The sequence below is a fragment of the Mytilus galloprovincialis genome, chromosome 2, assembly GCF_965363235.1.
Source record: "Mytilus galloprovincialis chromosome 2, xbMytGall1.hap1.1, whole genome shotgun sequence".
In the NCBI taxonomy this organism is placed as follows: Eukaryota; Metazoa; Mollusca; class Bivalvia; order Mytilida; family Mytilidae; genus Mytilus; species Mytilus galloprovincialis.
The window spans coordinates 25,922,134-25,936,536 of NC_134839.1; the positions used below are offsets into that span (position 1 = coordinate 25,922,134).

Below are 14,403 nucleotides of genomic sequence, written 5' to 3' on the forward strand. Positions count from 1 at the left end.
ATGAGGCTACTCGTTCTTATATGGTAAACCACACCCACGACCAACCGCAACCACGCTTACATTTATTATATTAATATAATAGCTGATTGGCTCGCACGTTTTAGTATGTGAACACCCTCTATGTTAATCAATATTTTGTTTCATTATACATGTATTCTCTACATGCCCCTTATGGACCCTTAATTGGTAATAAAATATATATTATCTTATCTTATCTTATATATCTATTAGGTACATCCCCATTGAGAGGACCTGAATACTGTAATTGCGTGTAATCGTTGTTATAGATATACATTGACACATGTTAAAGGTTAAAGGTTCGGTTATAATGACTATATTCAATTTGATATTACATTTTAATATTAATAATAGTAATTGTTTCGACACTTATTAAGTTTCATCTATTATGTAACTAATATGCTATGAGCCCTAACCATTTATTGTTGATGAGTTTGTGCTTATAAAATATTTGTCTTTTGTATGTGTATTTGGTAAAAGTGAAAACGATCGAGTTTCAAGGTGCCCATACATAATTCTGAGCAGTTATAAACCTCGTCATAATTCCTCGTCATACTGAACAAGTGTGCGTAACTTTGTACCGATGAAATACACTCACCAACTTTTTATCTCTATTCAGAATTATGACAACACTTATTACAATGGAAGAGTCGAACTACATAAAGATTGCATTACTAATACTGAGAATATCACCACGAGCTGTCAGAATACAGTTTGACTATGAATTCCACCCTGATTGCCTGAATAAAACATTAAATTCAAATATTTGCAAATTGACCGACCTGAAAAATAAAGGATACATCAACCAAGAACAATGGAATTTACTTTTCTCAAGAACAGGTTGGTCAATATTTATTCTATATTGTATCTTTGACATATACAGAAGCCAACACATGGCTCTTTGTCAATAATTTATCAAACATACATAAAAGTCTGAAATTGTTTAATATTTCACAGCGGTATAGTACTGTTACTTTAATTATTCACGCCTTATTTTATTGATTTTGTATTTACATTGTATCATAGATTAAATTATTCGTTCAGTGTATAAAATTGAGAATGGAAATGGGGAATGTGTCAAAGAGACAACAACCCGACCAAATAAAAAACAACAGCAGAGGGTCACCAACAGGTCTTCAATGTAGCGAGAAATTCCCGCACCCGGAATGTATGTTTACTTGTCTTTTGATTGCGTAAAGCCATTTCAATTGATATCTTAAAGTGTGTCTTTTTATGTTTTGATGTTACACTATTATTTCAGATTAGGGTGAAGATTGGTACCTATTAAAACATTTAAACCCGCTGCAATTGTTTGCAACTGTCCTAAGTTGTTCAGTAGTGTCTTTGTTGATGTGGTTTATAAGTCTTTCTCATTTCTCGTTTTGTGTCTAGACCGTTGGTTTTTCTCGTTTGAATGGTTTTACACTAGTCATTGGGCCGCTTTATAGCTTGCTGTATGGTGAGCCAAGGCTCCGTGTTGAGAACCGTACCTTGACCTATAATAGTTTACTTTCATAACTTCAAGAATTTTGTCTGGGATGGAGCGTTGTCTCAATGGCACCTATACCACATCTTCCTATATCTATACATTATAGTTTTATGTTAATGACGACAGTAGTTTACCGATGTTCAAATCTCGTAAATAGATTAAAATTAAGGGTTACAAACAGAAACTTCTGGAGTAGCAAAAAAAAAAAAAAAAAAAAAAAAAAACCTCAAAAAGAGCCAACTCATGTGCGTCGATGGGGCAATTGTCTCCTCCTACACGTCACTCGCCATGTGAATTCACACTCAGTCAAAATGTTATAATCGGGAATAGAACACATCGGTAAATTTATAGATCAGAAGACTAAACTGGTACCTTAAATCTGAGATCTCGAAACATATCAATAGTGAGTTAGACAACGACTCATCCTACTGTAGGGTCGATTTCCATCCTGATTTCGCCATAATGGCGTCCAGAAAATTACAACCATGCCTGAATACGTCCCACAGGAAAAATGTAATCTATTTGCAAATTATTTACTTTGTAATTCTTTCAGGAGAAGGATCATCAAAACATTTTGACAGTACGTTAATGATTTGTCTCATAAGGAATCTAACGCCAATTCAAATTAGTGACAAACCTCCGATATCAGCTAATCTTACTGTAGGAGCTGATCTGTCCAGAATTAAATTTTACAGAAATAAGATAGCTCACTCTGAAGATGGTTTTATTAGTAGCATAGATTTTCAAGATTATTGGAATGATATAAAAATGGTGAGTTTAAATATTCATTTAAACATTTAGAGAACACATCCAGACTATTGGATAAATCAAACAAAATATCTTTTTCATTGAAATAATTAAATGATGTTGGAGGTTTAATTAGCTATAAAACCAGATTTATCACACCATTTTCTTCGAACTTATCAAGACAGGCAAACGATGATTGTTTTCCATTAGTTCCGTTGGTTGACAAAGTCTCTCGTTTGATTTTGTCAGATTTTATGGACGTGGATTTGACTTTTTTGAATTTACCTTCGATTTTTTTTTTAATCATACTTTATATGCCCCCGCAACAAAAAGTTAGGGGAATATTGTTTTACCCCCATCCACCGGTCGATCATTTCGTTCTTCCGTACGTCCGTCTGTCCGTCCCATTATGGGTATATAGTTATTTCTTATATATAACTTCTCCTACAGTTTGAATCCTAGAAATGTTTCACTTTGCTGTCAGTTTGTACATATAAGGAAGGTATTAATGTGGTCAGGATTTAAATTTTAATATTTGCTCTTTTTGGAGAAAGTTGAACTTTGTATTTTTTTGGAGTATTTGCTTGCATAAGAGGAACGTTTCCAGATAACTTCTCCTACAGTTTGAACGCTAGATAGTTTTTACTATACTGGCTGTATGTACATATATTTTAGGTGTGTATGTGTGCATTTGTTCAGGGTTTGATCATGGTTTATATTTGCTCTTTTGGGAGATAGTTGAACTTTGTAATTTTTTGGAGTCTTTACGTGCATGAGAGGAGCGTTTCCAGATAACTTCTCCTACAGTTTAAATGCTAGAAAGTTTTCACTTTGCTAGCTGTTTATATATATATTGAAGGTGTGCATGTGGTCAGGGTTTTGTTTTTATTAATATTTGCTCTTTCATGAGATAGTTGAACTTTGTCATTTTTGGGGTAAAAGAGGTTAAATATTATAGTTATTTTGACATAACATCTGTGTGTGCATCAATTGTGTTTCCTAGACACAATACTATTCCAAAGAAAGACCTACATTGACTTTGTTATACTAAAGTTACTTCAGCGTTGAAAGCCGGGGCATTTATTTGTCTAAAAAAATTATTTATAATTATCCTGAACAAACATTTTAGCCACAAAGTAAAGACAGACATCTGTTTCTATCAGATATGACGATTAGTCTTATTAACAGGAACAGACTTTTGTGTATTTGGAAATATGGCGCTTATTTCCAGCATTAGGTAATACAGTTATGTATTTCAGATAGGTTGTGTTTTTTTGTTATGGAAATTTGAATAAGTCAAAAACCTCTATTCACAAAAATCAATTTGGATTGTATTATGGATTGTTTTTAACACCAAGAATTTATGGAGCTGTTTAATAATCCTACAAAGTCTTCTGTTGATTTTAGTTTGATAAAAAAGACCCTTTATATCATGACGATTATAGCCTTGGTTCGCTGTATTGTAATTTCCACAAACGATATTACTATGCTTATTTTCATCGAGGTTCTTAATTCCAATATTATTATAATTACCATTCTAGGCACTAATCAGACTCGGTGGTGATTATATGGAGATAGAATGTGATACTTTGTATGCGAAACAGTTTGATACTTCACAAAGAGAAGATCATCTCAGTTTTATTAAAACTCAAAACAAGTTAATAAAACTGGAGGAAGAATTGGTTAAAGTTACTAAAAGAGTTGAAACGTTAGAAGAGCAACTGAATGATCCGATACCAAAAAATTTGAAAGGTAGGGTTTATGATACAATAAAGCATTTACATGTGTATTTATATTTTATGTCGTTTAAATTTTCTAAAAGTGAGCTGAATGTACTTTCTGCTCTTCAACTTTGTACTTTATTTGGCCTTTTCAACTTTTTTTTAATTCTGTATGATGAGTGTTTTATAGACGAAACGCGCGTCTGGCGCAAATAAAAAATTTCAATGCTGGCATTTACTAGTATGATGAGTTTATTTGTTACAGTACAAATTGAATTCCAATGTATAATAGTAACAATTTAATTTGTGATTCATATTAATTAAAATCCAGTACAAATCTGCAGACCTAGTTAAAGTTGGGGTATCCAGATTTATACTAGGAAGATCCGAAAATTTAATAAATTCGGATTACTTTAAAAAAAATAGTTTGTTTTACTTCAATGAAATGAACTGATAAATGATTTTTATAGTTATTCTTATGTTGCGCTGTGACACCAATGACCCATGTTAGGGAGATATTTAGGCAACTGCAAACATGTTTTACCCAAACACTTTCTGAATATTCATGTCTCAAGTCAGGAGCCTGCAATTCATCGGCTGTTGTTGGTTGCTGTATATATCAAATTTCTTTGTGGTGTTGTACATACATAAGGCCGTAAGTGTTTTCGTTTAGGTTTGTTTCACATTTTGTCATGTCGGGCCTTTTATAGCTTGATATGCGGTGTGGGTTTTATTTATTGTTGAAGACCGTATTGTGACATTCACTTGATTATTTCTATATCATCTCATTTGGTCTCTGGTAGTTTGTTGTCCCATTGGTATTAATGCTGCATCTTCTTTTCTGTCTATTGCAATATCAAATTGTTCGTAATTTCTCCTATAGTAACCTTTATAGTATCCTACCGGTTTCACAGTTTAACAGATCTTTCAAGGAAATATTATTTTCAAATGTATGTATGTAAATAAATTTGCTCACTTCGGTAAACCAGAATAAAACCGATAGAAATTTAAACCTGGTTAAGTTATCTTTCTGATCATGCACTTTACACTTTACTGATCCATGTGTTTTTTTTTAGACATCTTCATAAAATAGTATAAAACGTGTTAATTTTCAGAAATGCCCGTTTTGTTAGTAAATCAGGATATTCCTTTCTTCTCTTGAAAATCAGATCTTGACACATTTTTCTTTTGAAGATGCCTGTACCAATTCAGAAATGTGATTATTGTTTTCATCCGTTGTTTTATAAAGTTCAACGTTTCAGTTTTAATGGACTTTCTCTTTTTGAATTTACCTTTTAGTTCGGTATTTTTCGTGATACTTTTTTATGAATAAGTGTATAATCATTGCCCATATTTAACCCACACATTTAAAATCATTTTTTTAAGGAATTGTACTTCTAAATATTTTTTTACAAAACTGAGAAAAAGAGAACATGCAGAAAATAAATGACACATATAAAAGACTGCATCGTAGGTATCTAAAGGAGTGCTCAGGTTCAATATGCTTATATAACCACCGTATTTTATAAATTACAGATTTGTTTACAAAGGAGATTGAACTTTGGAGAACAGAAATGATGACGTTCTATATTACTACTGGAGCAACAAAAGTCCTAAAACAAGTAGAGAACAACTCATTTGTAGTCGTAACAGGGAATTCTGGGATGGGAAAGTCCGCTATTTCTCATTATATAGCATTAACTTTACAGATAAATAATGGCTATCAAATTATACCTTTGACGGATGCATGCGATATCGTCAAGTACTATAATCCGCCGCATGATCAAATTTTTATAATAGATGATATATTCGGAAGATTTTCTGCAGAAAAAAGTATATTATATTCTCTGGAAAGGTTAAAAACTAAAATTGGTTGCATTAGGACTGAAAACAGTACATTTCGCATACTTGCTACTTGCAGGTTACTAATTTCAAATACACCAATTTTTAAGAAGTTTTCACAAATGTTTCAAACAGTGGAATGCAACTTACTTTCTAAAGAATTTGAAGCAACTGTAGCAGAAAAAAGAAAAATTGCAGGTTGCTACATTGATCAGAAAACGATAACTCATATTAGTGACGATATGGTTAGAGGTATAGATATGTTTCCACTACTTTGCGTGATTCATAGAAACAGAAAGCAGGAAACAAAAGTACTACTATTTCAAAATCCGTATGACGAATTTGAAAAAGAGCTAGACGAGATGTATGACAATAATAAATGCTGTATTTTAGGTCTAGCATTGCTTGTTATTCACAATAATAATCTACAAAAAGATTATTTTTACGACAACATTAAATTTATAGAGGCATTTGATGCCATTGTAAATTATTTGAATTTACCTTCTCGCCCCACGCTGCAGTATGTCTTATCGTGTCTACAGACTCTAAAAGAAATTTACATCAGGGAGAAAGCGAATACGATAACAACTTTACATGATAAAATATTTGACATCATAGCTCTGTACTTTGGGAAAAAGATTCCTAAAGTTATTTTGCAACATGCAAACGGCAATTTTATTCGAGACCGAATCCAATTTGCATCCGTAAACAAAGAACATGATGAATTTACTATACTGATCCCGCCAGAATTAGAATGTGTATACTTTGTTCGCATGGGTATGGAAATTGAAAGAAAATCGTTTGTCAATGTGTTTAACACGCAGCAGATGAAACATAGATTGTTTCAAGAAAAAATTATAAAGTTTTTAAACAAAAACGAAAAATACATTCTGGCTATAGTACACAATCAATGGCCTTTATTTCTGTCTACATTGAACGGATACAAGGAAATAGTAAAATTCATAATCAGTAAAAGAAACATGAATAACGCACAACGTAGAACAAGTACTGACAAAAATTCACCGATGGCTGAACATGTTGAAACTATTCATCATCAAAATGGTAATAATGAATGGTTGGTTGATACCCAAATCTTTTTAAGACATCGACACGCACCACTTCTTGTGGCATGCAAAGAAGGACGAGTGGACATTGTTGAACTCCTTTTGACCTGTGATTATGATATAAATATTCGTGGACATGACCTAGATCCTCCATTAGTTGTAGCTTGTAAAGAAGGTCACACAGAAATTATGAGTGTTTTATTAAAAAATAAATGTTGTGCTAATGTCCGAGATGAATTTGGACGCACGGCCTTGCATACTGCTTGCGGGAAAGGTTATATGGACATTGTTCATCTTCTGTTATTGTACAATTGTAATATAAACCAGACCGATAGATACAAAAGAACACCGTTATTCATAGCCTCTGAAAACGATCAACATGATATCGTAAAAGTTTTACTTGATTTTAAATCAGATGTTAACATACCGAATTCAACTGGCAAAAACGCTCTACATGTAGCATGTCAAGGGAGAAATATGACTACTATTAATTATTTGCTTGCTACGAAAAGATGTAATATTAACCAGGTTGACACAAAAAAAGAGACACCCTTATTTTCTGCATGTAAAGAAGGGCATAATGATGTTGTTGAATTATTGATAAGTAATAATGCTGACTTAAACATACGTAATATATTTGGCGAAACTGTACTGCATATTGCTTGTATTCAGAGGAATTATAATACAGTGAAAATCTTACTAAAAAGTAATATTGATATTAATCAAACAGATTCAAAGAAAAGAACTCCATTGTTTATTGCAAGTGTCGTAGATAGAAGATCCAGCGGCATATGCGGTTACAAGGACATAGTGAGAATTTTACTTGACCACTATGCAGATGTATCGATCTGTAATCGGAATAATCAGTATATACCTGATGTTGCTAGGATATATGGCTATGCAGACATTATTGATATTTTTGACAAATATCAATTTGAAAGTAAAAACTCGAAAAATGAAGAATCTAATATCAAAATATTTAATGCTAGCAAAGAAGGCCGTATTGAGGTTATTCACAATTTTCTTGGAAAAGAATATAGCTTAAATATACGTAATAAATATGGTCAAACTCCCCTTCATGTTGCTTGCATACACCGGCGCTATAATATAATTAAATTATTGTTAAATAATAACTGTGATATCAATGCAGTTGACAATAACAATAAAAGTGCACTTTCTCTTGCCAGTGAAATCGGTGATGAAGAGATTGTTCTGCAATTAGATAATAACAACGCAGATGTTAATATCAGCAATTGCACAAGCCAGTCTCCTATCCATATTGCATGTGAGTTTGGATATACAAAAATAGTCAAAACTTTATTAAGGACTTGTTCTATCAATTTAGGTGATAGTAACAATTGCACGCCATTATACCTTTCTTCTAAGTATGGACGTATTGATATTGTCCAGTTGTTAATAAGTAAAAATGCTGATATTAATTACACAGACAACGATAACAGAACCCCATTATTGGTTGCCTGTGAGGCAGCTCATATTGATATAATAAAGTTATTGATTGATAATAAAGTCGATATTAATCTTGGCAACAACAACAATGAGACACCTTTACATATTGCCTGTAAGCAAGGAGACAGAAATATCGCGCAGTTGCTTATTACTCATGGTGCTGACGTGAATTGTTTTGACAATGAAGGACAAACACCTCTCCATCTAGCATCAAATGTTTATATAGTTGAAACCTTAATTAGGAACAATTGCAATACTAATATAACTGATATTGGTAATAAAACTCCGTTGCTTGTTTACTGCAAGCAAGGAAAATTTGATGACATTTGTCTTTTAATCGATAATGATGCCGACATCAACATATGTGATAATACTGGGCAAACACCACTCCATGCAGCGTGTAATAGTAATGCTGACGCCTACATTATTGTGAAAATGTTAATTAATAAAAACAGTGCTTTGAACACAACCGACAATAGAAATAGAACCCCATTGATGATTGCTTGCGAAAATGGCAAACATGACATAGTTCAGATTTTAATTGACAATAAAGCTGATGTCAATATATCGAACAACGAAAAAGAAAGTCCTTTATTTGTTGCCAGTTCGAATGGCCAAACTAATATTGCAAAGATAATAATTGAAAATAGTGCTAATATTGATGATGTTAACAATAAAGGTCAAACACCTTTATTTATTGCATGTGAAAGGGGAAATTATGACATAGTAAATCTGTTAATAAGTAATAATTCTGATGTTAATTTATGCAGTTATACTAAGGACACCATAATAACTACTGCATGTAAACAGATTCGCCTTGAAAGCTTGAGCGACGACAGTTATTTGCGCATAGTTAAAATCTTACTCGATTGTAATTGCCGTATTAATCAAGTGGACAACGAAAAGAAAACGCCGTTGTTTTACGCATCAGGCATAAGAAACGATAAACTTGTTCAGCTGTTGATTGATAATCAGGCAGATCTTCATATTCGAAGTGATGATGGAGAAAGTCCGCTGCATGTCGCCTGTTATTGTGGACTTTCAGAGAATGTTAAAATATTGTTGCAGACTAACTGTGATATTAATATGACGGACAATAGAAATAGAACGCCTCTTCACATGGCTTGTGTTAAAGGACATGATGATATTGTTCAAATTTTGTTGGATATTAATGCTGATTTGCACTTATTTGATGACACGGGTCAGACCGTACTGCATGTGGCATGTAAAAAGGAATATCCGGAAACACTTCAACAAACAATTGTAAATTCTCGGTTCTTCAATATAGTTAAACTGTTACTAGAAAATAAATGTCCAGTTAATAAGCAGGACAAACACAATAATACTCCATTATTGTATGCATGTTCAGTTGAGAATGAGGACGTGGTACAACTATTGATTGACAACGAGGCTGATATAAATGTTGTCAATAATGATGGACAAAGTCCTCTTCATGTAGCTAGTTATTCAGGACGTTTGAACAATGCAAAATTATTAGTGAGGTCTAACTGTGAAATTAACCAAGCTGACAGGGAGAACAAAACTCCATTGTATATAGCATGTGAACAGAGTCAATCTTGGAAACATAACTATCATGATATCGTGCAACTTCTTGTTGATTATAATGCAGATGTGAATATATGTGGATCAGATGATGAAAGTCCGCTTCACGTAGCTGTCTTATCGGGAAGTTTTATAACTGTAAAGATTATGTTAAGAACAAATGTAAATATTGATCACATCAACAACAAAAAGAAAACAGCATTACATGTTGCTTGTGAGAAAGGCCATTATGACATCATTAAACTCTTACTCAATAATAAAGCAGACGTAGATATAAAAGATAAAGGTAATCAGACAGCACTGGATTTGGCCTGTAAATTAGGTCATACAAACATTATGAAACTAATTGAAAGTAGAACAGGTTAGTACGAGAAATGGGAAGTGTCAAACATTTGATTTATTATGTAAGAAGGTTTTATTTAAACCATTAGAAATTGTAATGTAACAGTGTATACTTTAATTGATAAACCATTATCAAGAATCACCTTCTCTAATGCGTATGGACAAGGGGTCATAAAAAACATTATAACGTAGATGTGGGTTTTCAGAAGCTCGATATTAAAAAAAAATCATTGAAAAACATATAACGAACAACAATATCAAATTAAAGGTTTATCGAAAGATAGCTACCTTTTGACTGAAAAGTTCTGATCGACTTGAAGAAATATTGAAATTAGACTTCATGTTTGAATATCATAATTGTGTAGAGAAATTGTATTTTTGCTCATCAGCATACCCCTTAGTCGCGGAGAAGATATTAAAGTTTCCAAATTGTATTTGATATTGTAGTTAATATACAGTTGTCGTACGGAAATGCAAGTGTATTGACAGTCACAAAAGGAAAGAGTTATGGCTGCTGTTTATTTTTATCTAATTCTTATCAATATAGAAATATTTTGTTGTTTACATTTTCAACAATTAGTGAGAGTCTAGGATAGGAGATTAAATTGAGACCGTCGTATAATACAAAATACTTTTTTTTGGTATCAAATCGAAGGTTTTTTGGTTATTCTCATTTAACTTATGAAAACTAATGCGTTGCATACTAATTTTGCCAATAAAAACACAGATATAAATTGTTTTCTTTAAATTTGTGTATATTTTGGTTATATAGCCCGGGTTACTGAATAACGGTTTACTGTTACAAGATAAAACGGCAGATACAATTATAAAATCCTCAATAATTCAAGCCTGAAGAAAAGGATTTGATACTATAAACGATGCCAATGTTTCTAGACCAGATGTCCATTTCAACAATAGATATTATTTCAGTGATGTCATGGCCAAAATATTCGTAAAACAAAAGCTGATTTAAACGACGAAGAGCCTAGCCAAAAATGAACAAAAAGATTATTCCTTCACTTAAATTTTCTAAAATTTTGTAACAGCAAACAATAATAACACAAAATCCGTATTTTCATGCCTATACCATCGTACCGGAAAGTGACCTTATGATAGCCTCTGGAAATAATATTCGACCAACAGAGACATCAACCCAGTGGTAGTATTACCATTAACGGTACCAATACAAATTATTCTATATATGTACAAAGACCTACTTAAATATATTTGGGAATAAGAACGAGGTATATAAACTGTAAAACGTTGTATGTATCCAAATTAAAAAAAAAATGTTTGCTATCGAAATCCAAAAACAACACATGAACACATAAAACTAAAACTCAAATTTATTTCGATTTCCATTTCAAAATTTTGTAATAAGATAAAAAAAAAAACAACACTAAAACATATAATAAAAACCTGCCTAAGCAGATAACAACAGGATAAACAAGTTTATAAAATATTAAACATATTTAGGTAACGTTCGTTAAGACAGTTCAGATAATTCACGACTGAACCTAGTAAGTTCGGAATACATAAAACAAAATTGAAAATTAAAAGGAATTATTACTTTTGTGATGTCTTCCGGAAAGATACAGTTAAAACAAAATAGATTAGGCATTGTTTTTCCTGTTTGAATTATTTTACATTTGTTGTTTTTTTAACCCTGTATAGCTTGTTGTTCGGTGTGAGCTAAAGCTACGTGTTAAAGACCTATAATTGTTATTATTGTTAACTTTTATACCTTGTGGCTTGGTTGGAGACTTTTATGATTGGCACTCATTCTGCATTTTCTTATTTATATTGTGAAATGTGGAAGAGTTTATATTTAGAGACACAATGTTTGTCGTGCAACAGGACGCATACGGATTCCTAATGTAAGGCTGACAGTATTCTTTCCTAAAATCATGCATATGATTAAATTCCGAACGTAACCTCGTTTTTTGTTCTTTCAAAAATAAATGGATACCCTTAGTCTGAGTTTTATCATACATTGTCTTTAGGTTGCACTTTGTAAATATAGCTGTTTCTCAAACCACGCCTCTTTTTAGGGAGATATATAATATTCATAGATAATTAATTATGTTTACATACTGGTTTCCGGTTATGATCTCTATTTTACATCTCCTAGAGACATAACGTGGGAATGTTACCAGTAAATATACATGTGTATATTGTTTAAAGCGATTCGGATGCATGAAAATTATATTGTGTTGTTTTCATTTTTTAATACTATTCACGAAAACTCCTCGGATAGAGTTATAGGGAGGCACGACTAGAATTGACCCTTCATAAGTTTTCCTATCACCATCCCGAATTGGTTGACCTGTACGATTTGTAAGTGTTTCAACTCAAAAGGGACATTTTTTCGCGGTCTTAGATCTTTTGATACCAGTATTATCACATGATCTGTAATTTCATTATTACGATTATTGTGACATTCGCATGCGGGTGTAACATGCGTATCAGAAGACTCTTACCCTTTCGTCAAACCAGTCTCGCTCATTTCGGAACTCATTATATTCCTACTTATTGTTTCTGTTCGATACCTTTATATGTCTCTTCCTAATCAGTTTACAGGACTTGAACATTGTTAAACTACTGCAGCCTTAAATAAAAGTCTTGTTACTTTTCTGTTGTTTAATTCCTTTTTGGTCCGTTATTGCCAGCCCTTCAACGTTTGTATAAGTTTTGAATTTCATTTTTCCCTCGACTATCACATTAATGTCCAAATGCGCATGAGGTGCAATCAAATTGGTACCCTTTTAAAATGCTATACAATTGGACGGGAGTTAACATTGATTGATTTGTTAGTTAAATTATGTGTCTATTCCTAGACATATGCTATGCTACATAGTTTGAAGCATATAAATAAAATGAGAGAATATACGTCAATCAGACAGACAGTAACCTGAAAATGAACAAAACTTCTGCGGGTTTCTTTTGTTTAGTTTTGGTTCCCCAATTTTTTTTCCCTTGACAAATGGGGATAAGTGCAAATGAATATAGCAAAAACATATGAAGTTTTATTCTGATTAAAATACTGCTTGTTGGTACGATTCAAACTTTACAATTACAACCATTTGTTATAAATGTTGTTGTTGGATTTTGTTTTTGTTTTTTTTCCTGTTTTTACTGTGCTTATGGTACTTCTTTTCAAACAACTACCTCATCTGTAATTACATTTTGTCACTTAAGTGCCCATTTGAAACCAGTTACTGTGGGGTACGGAATTACTTCTTTAGCTCGGTCGGTTTGAGCGGTTACTTGCAATATAGATATTCCTGGTTCGAGTCCAGTAGGAGATAATGTGATTTGCTAATAAGAATCATGTTCTTCGGTTTTCATGTTATTGAAGCCCGTCTTCAAATGTATTTAAAGTCATAGCCAACGAGTGACTGGTGACAAATAATATTAATCCAATTCTTGAACCAATGCATGCCTATATTATAAATTTAGTCTTCTGTATAGTATTTTATTATTTTTTACGTATCCACATCGTTTTATCGTCCAAAAAAGATTTCACTTGGTCAGTGTTGAGAAAATATGACAGCCAATTTAATGGTCGTGTTTTGAAACCGACGTTTACTGATTGCCACTTTCGTAAAAAAAAATAACAAAGAAGCATGAATATCAGGTAAGCACGTGTATAACATGTACCATAAGATATATAAGACGGAGCGATGTTTACATTTGTTGACTCTCTCTGCCAATTTGATTTTCCCCTTCGCACTTGTGTATTGCGATCTCCAGATTTTTACGAGGAGGGTCACGCTGAGGTAGCTGCAAACGAAAAGATGTCGGCGAATTGTTGGCTGTAAGATAACAATCAAAATAAGTAAACTTTTTTCTAAATTTAGACAAATTAAAGAATTTCCTTCAGAAAATAGTTGATTTAGCTGTTGTATGCTCTATGGTCGGGTTGTCGCTTTGACACATTCCCCATTTCCATTCTCAATTTTATGTATATAAGTTTTATAATTTAAACTATAAAACATATTACTTTTTAATAAATGAATATCCAGTTAGTGTGATGAATGCAGCGGTAATGCAACCCTTTTCTGGGTGATTTATTCCCCTAATAAGACTAGCTTATAAATCTCAAGTAATTATTTAATGTGCCTGAGGATGGACAATAGTGTATTCGGCC

At 32.5% G+C, this 14,403-nt stretch overlaps 1 protein-coding gene across 1 annotated transcript in view; it reads left to right on the forward strand.

Moving 5' to 3' along the window:
* Positions 1-10,990, forward strand: part of LOC143063241 (uncharacterized) — a 30,920-nt gene extending 19,930 nt beyond the window's left edge. Inside the window, exons 2-5 of the mRNA XM_076235256.1 lie at positions 638-858; positions 2,061-2,278; positions 3,796-4,006; positions 5,512-10,990. Of these exons, the coding sequence (XP_076091371.1) occupies positions 642-858; positions 2,061-2,278; positions 3,796-4,006; positions 5,512-10,277 (5,412 nt within the window). The 5' untranslated portion in view covers positions 638-641 and the 3' untranslated portion in view covers positions 10,278-10,990. The remainder of the gene's footprint in view (positions 1-637; positions 859-2,060; positions 2,279-3,795; positions 4,007-5,511) is intronic.
* Positions 10,991-14,403: the final 3,413 nt, after the last annotated feature.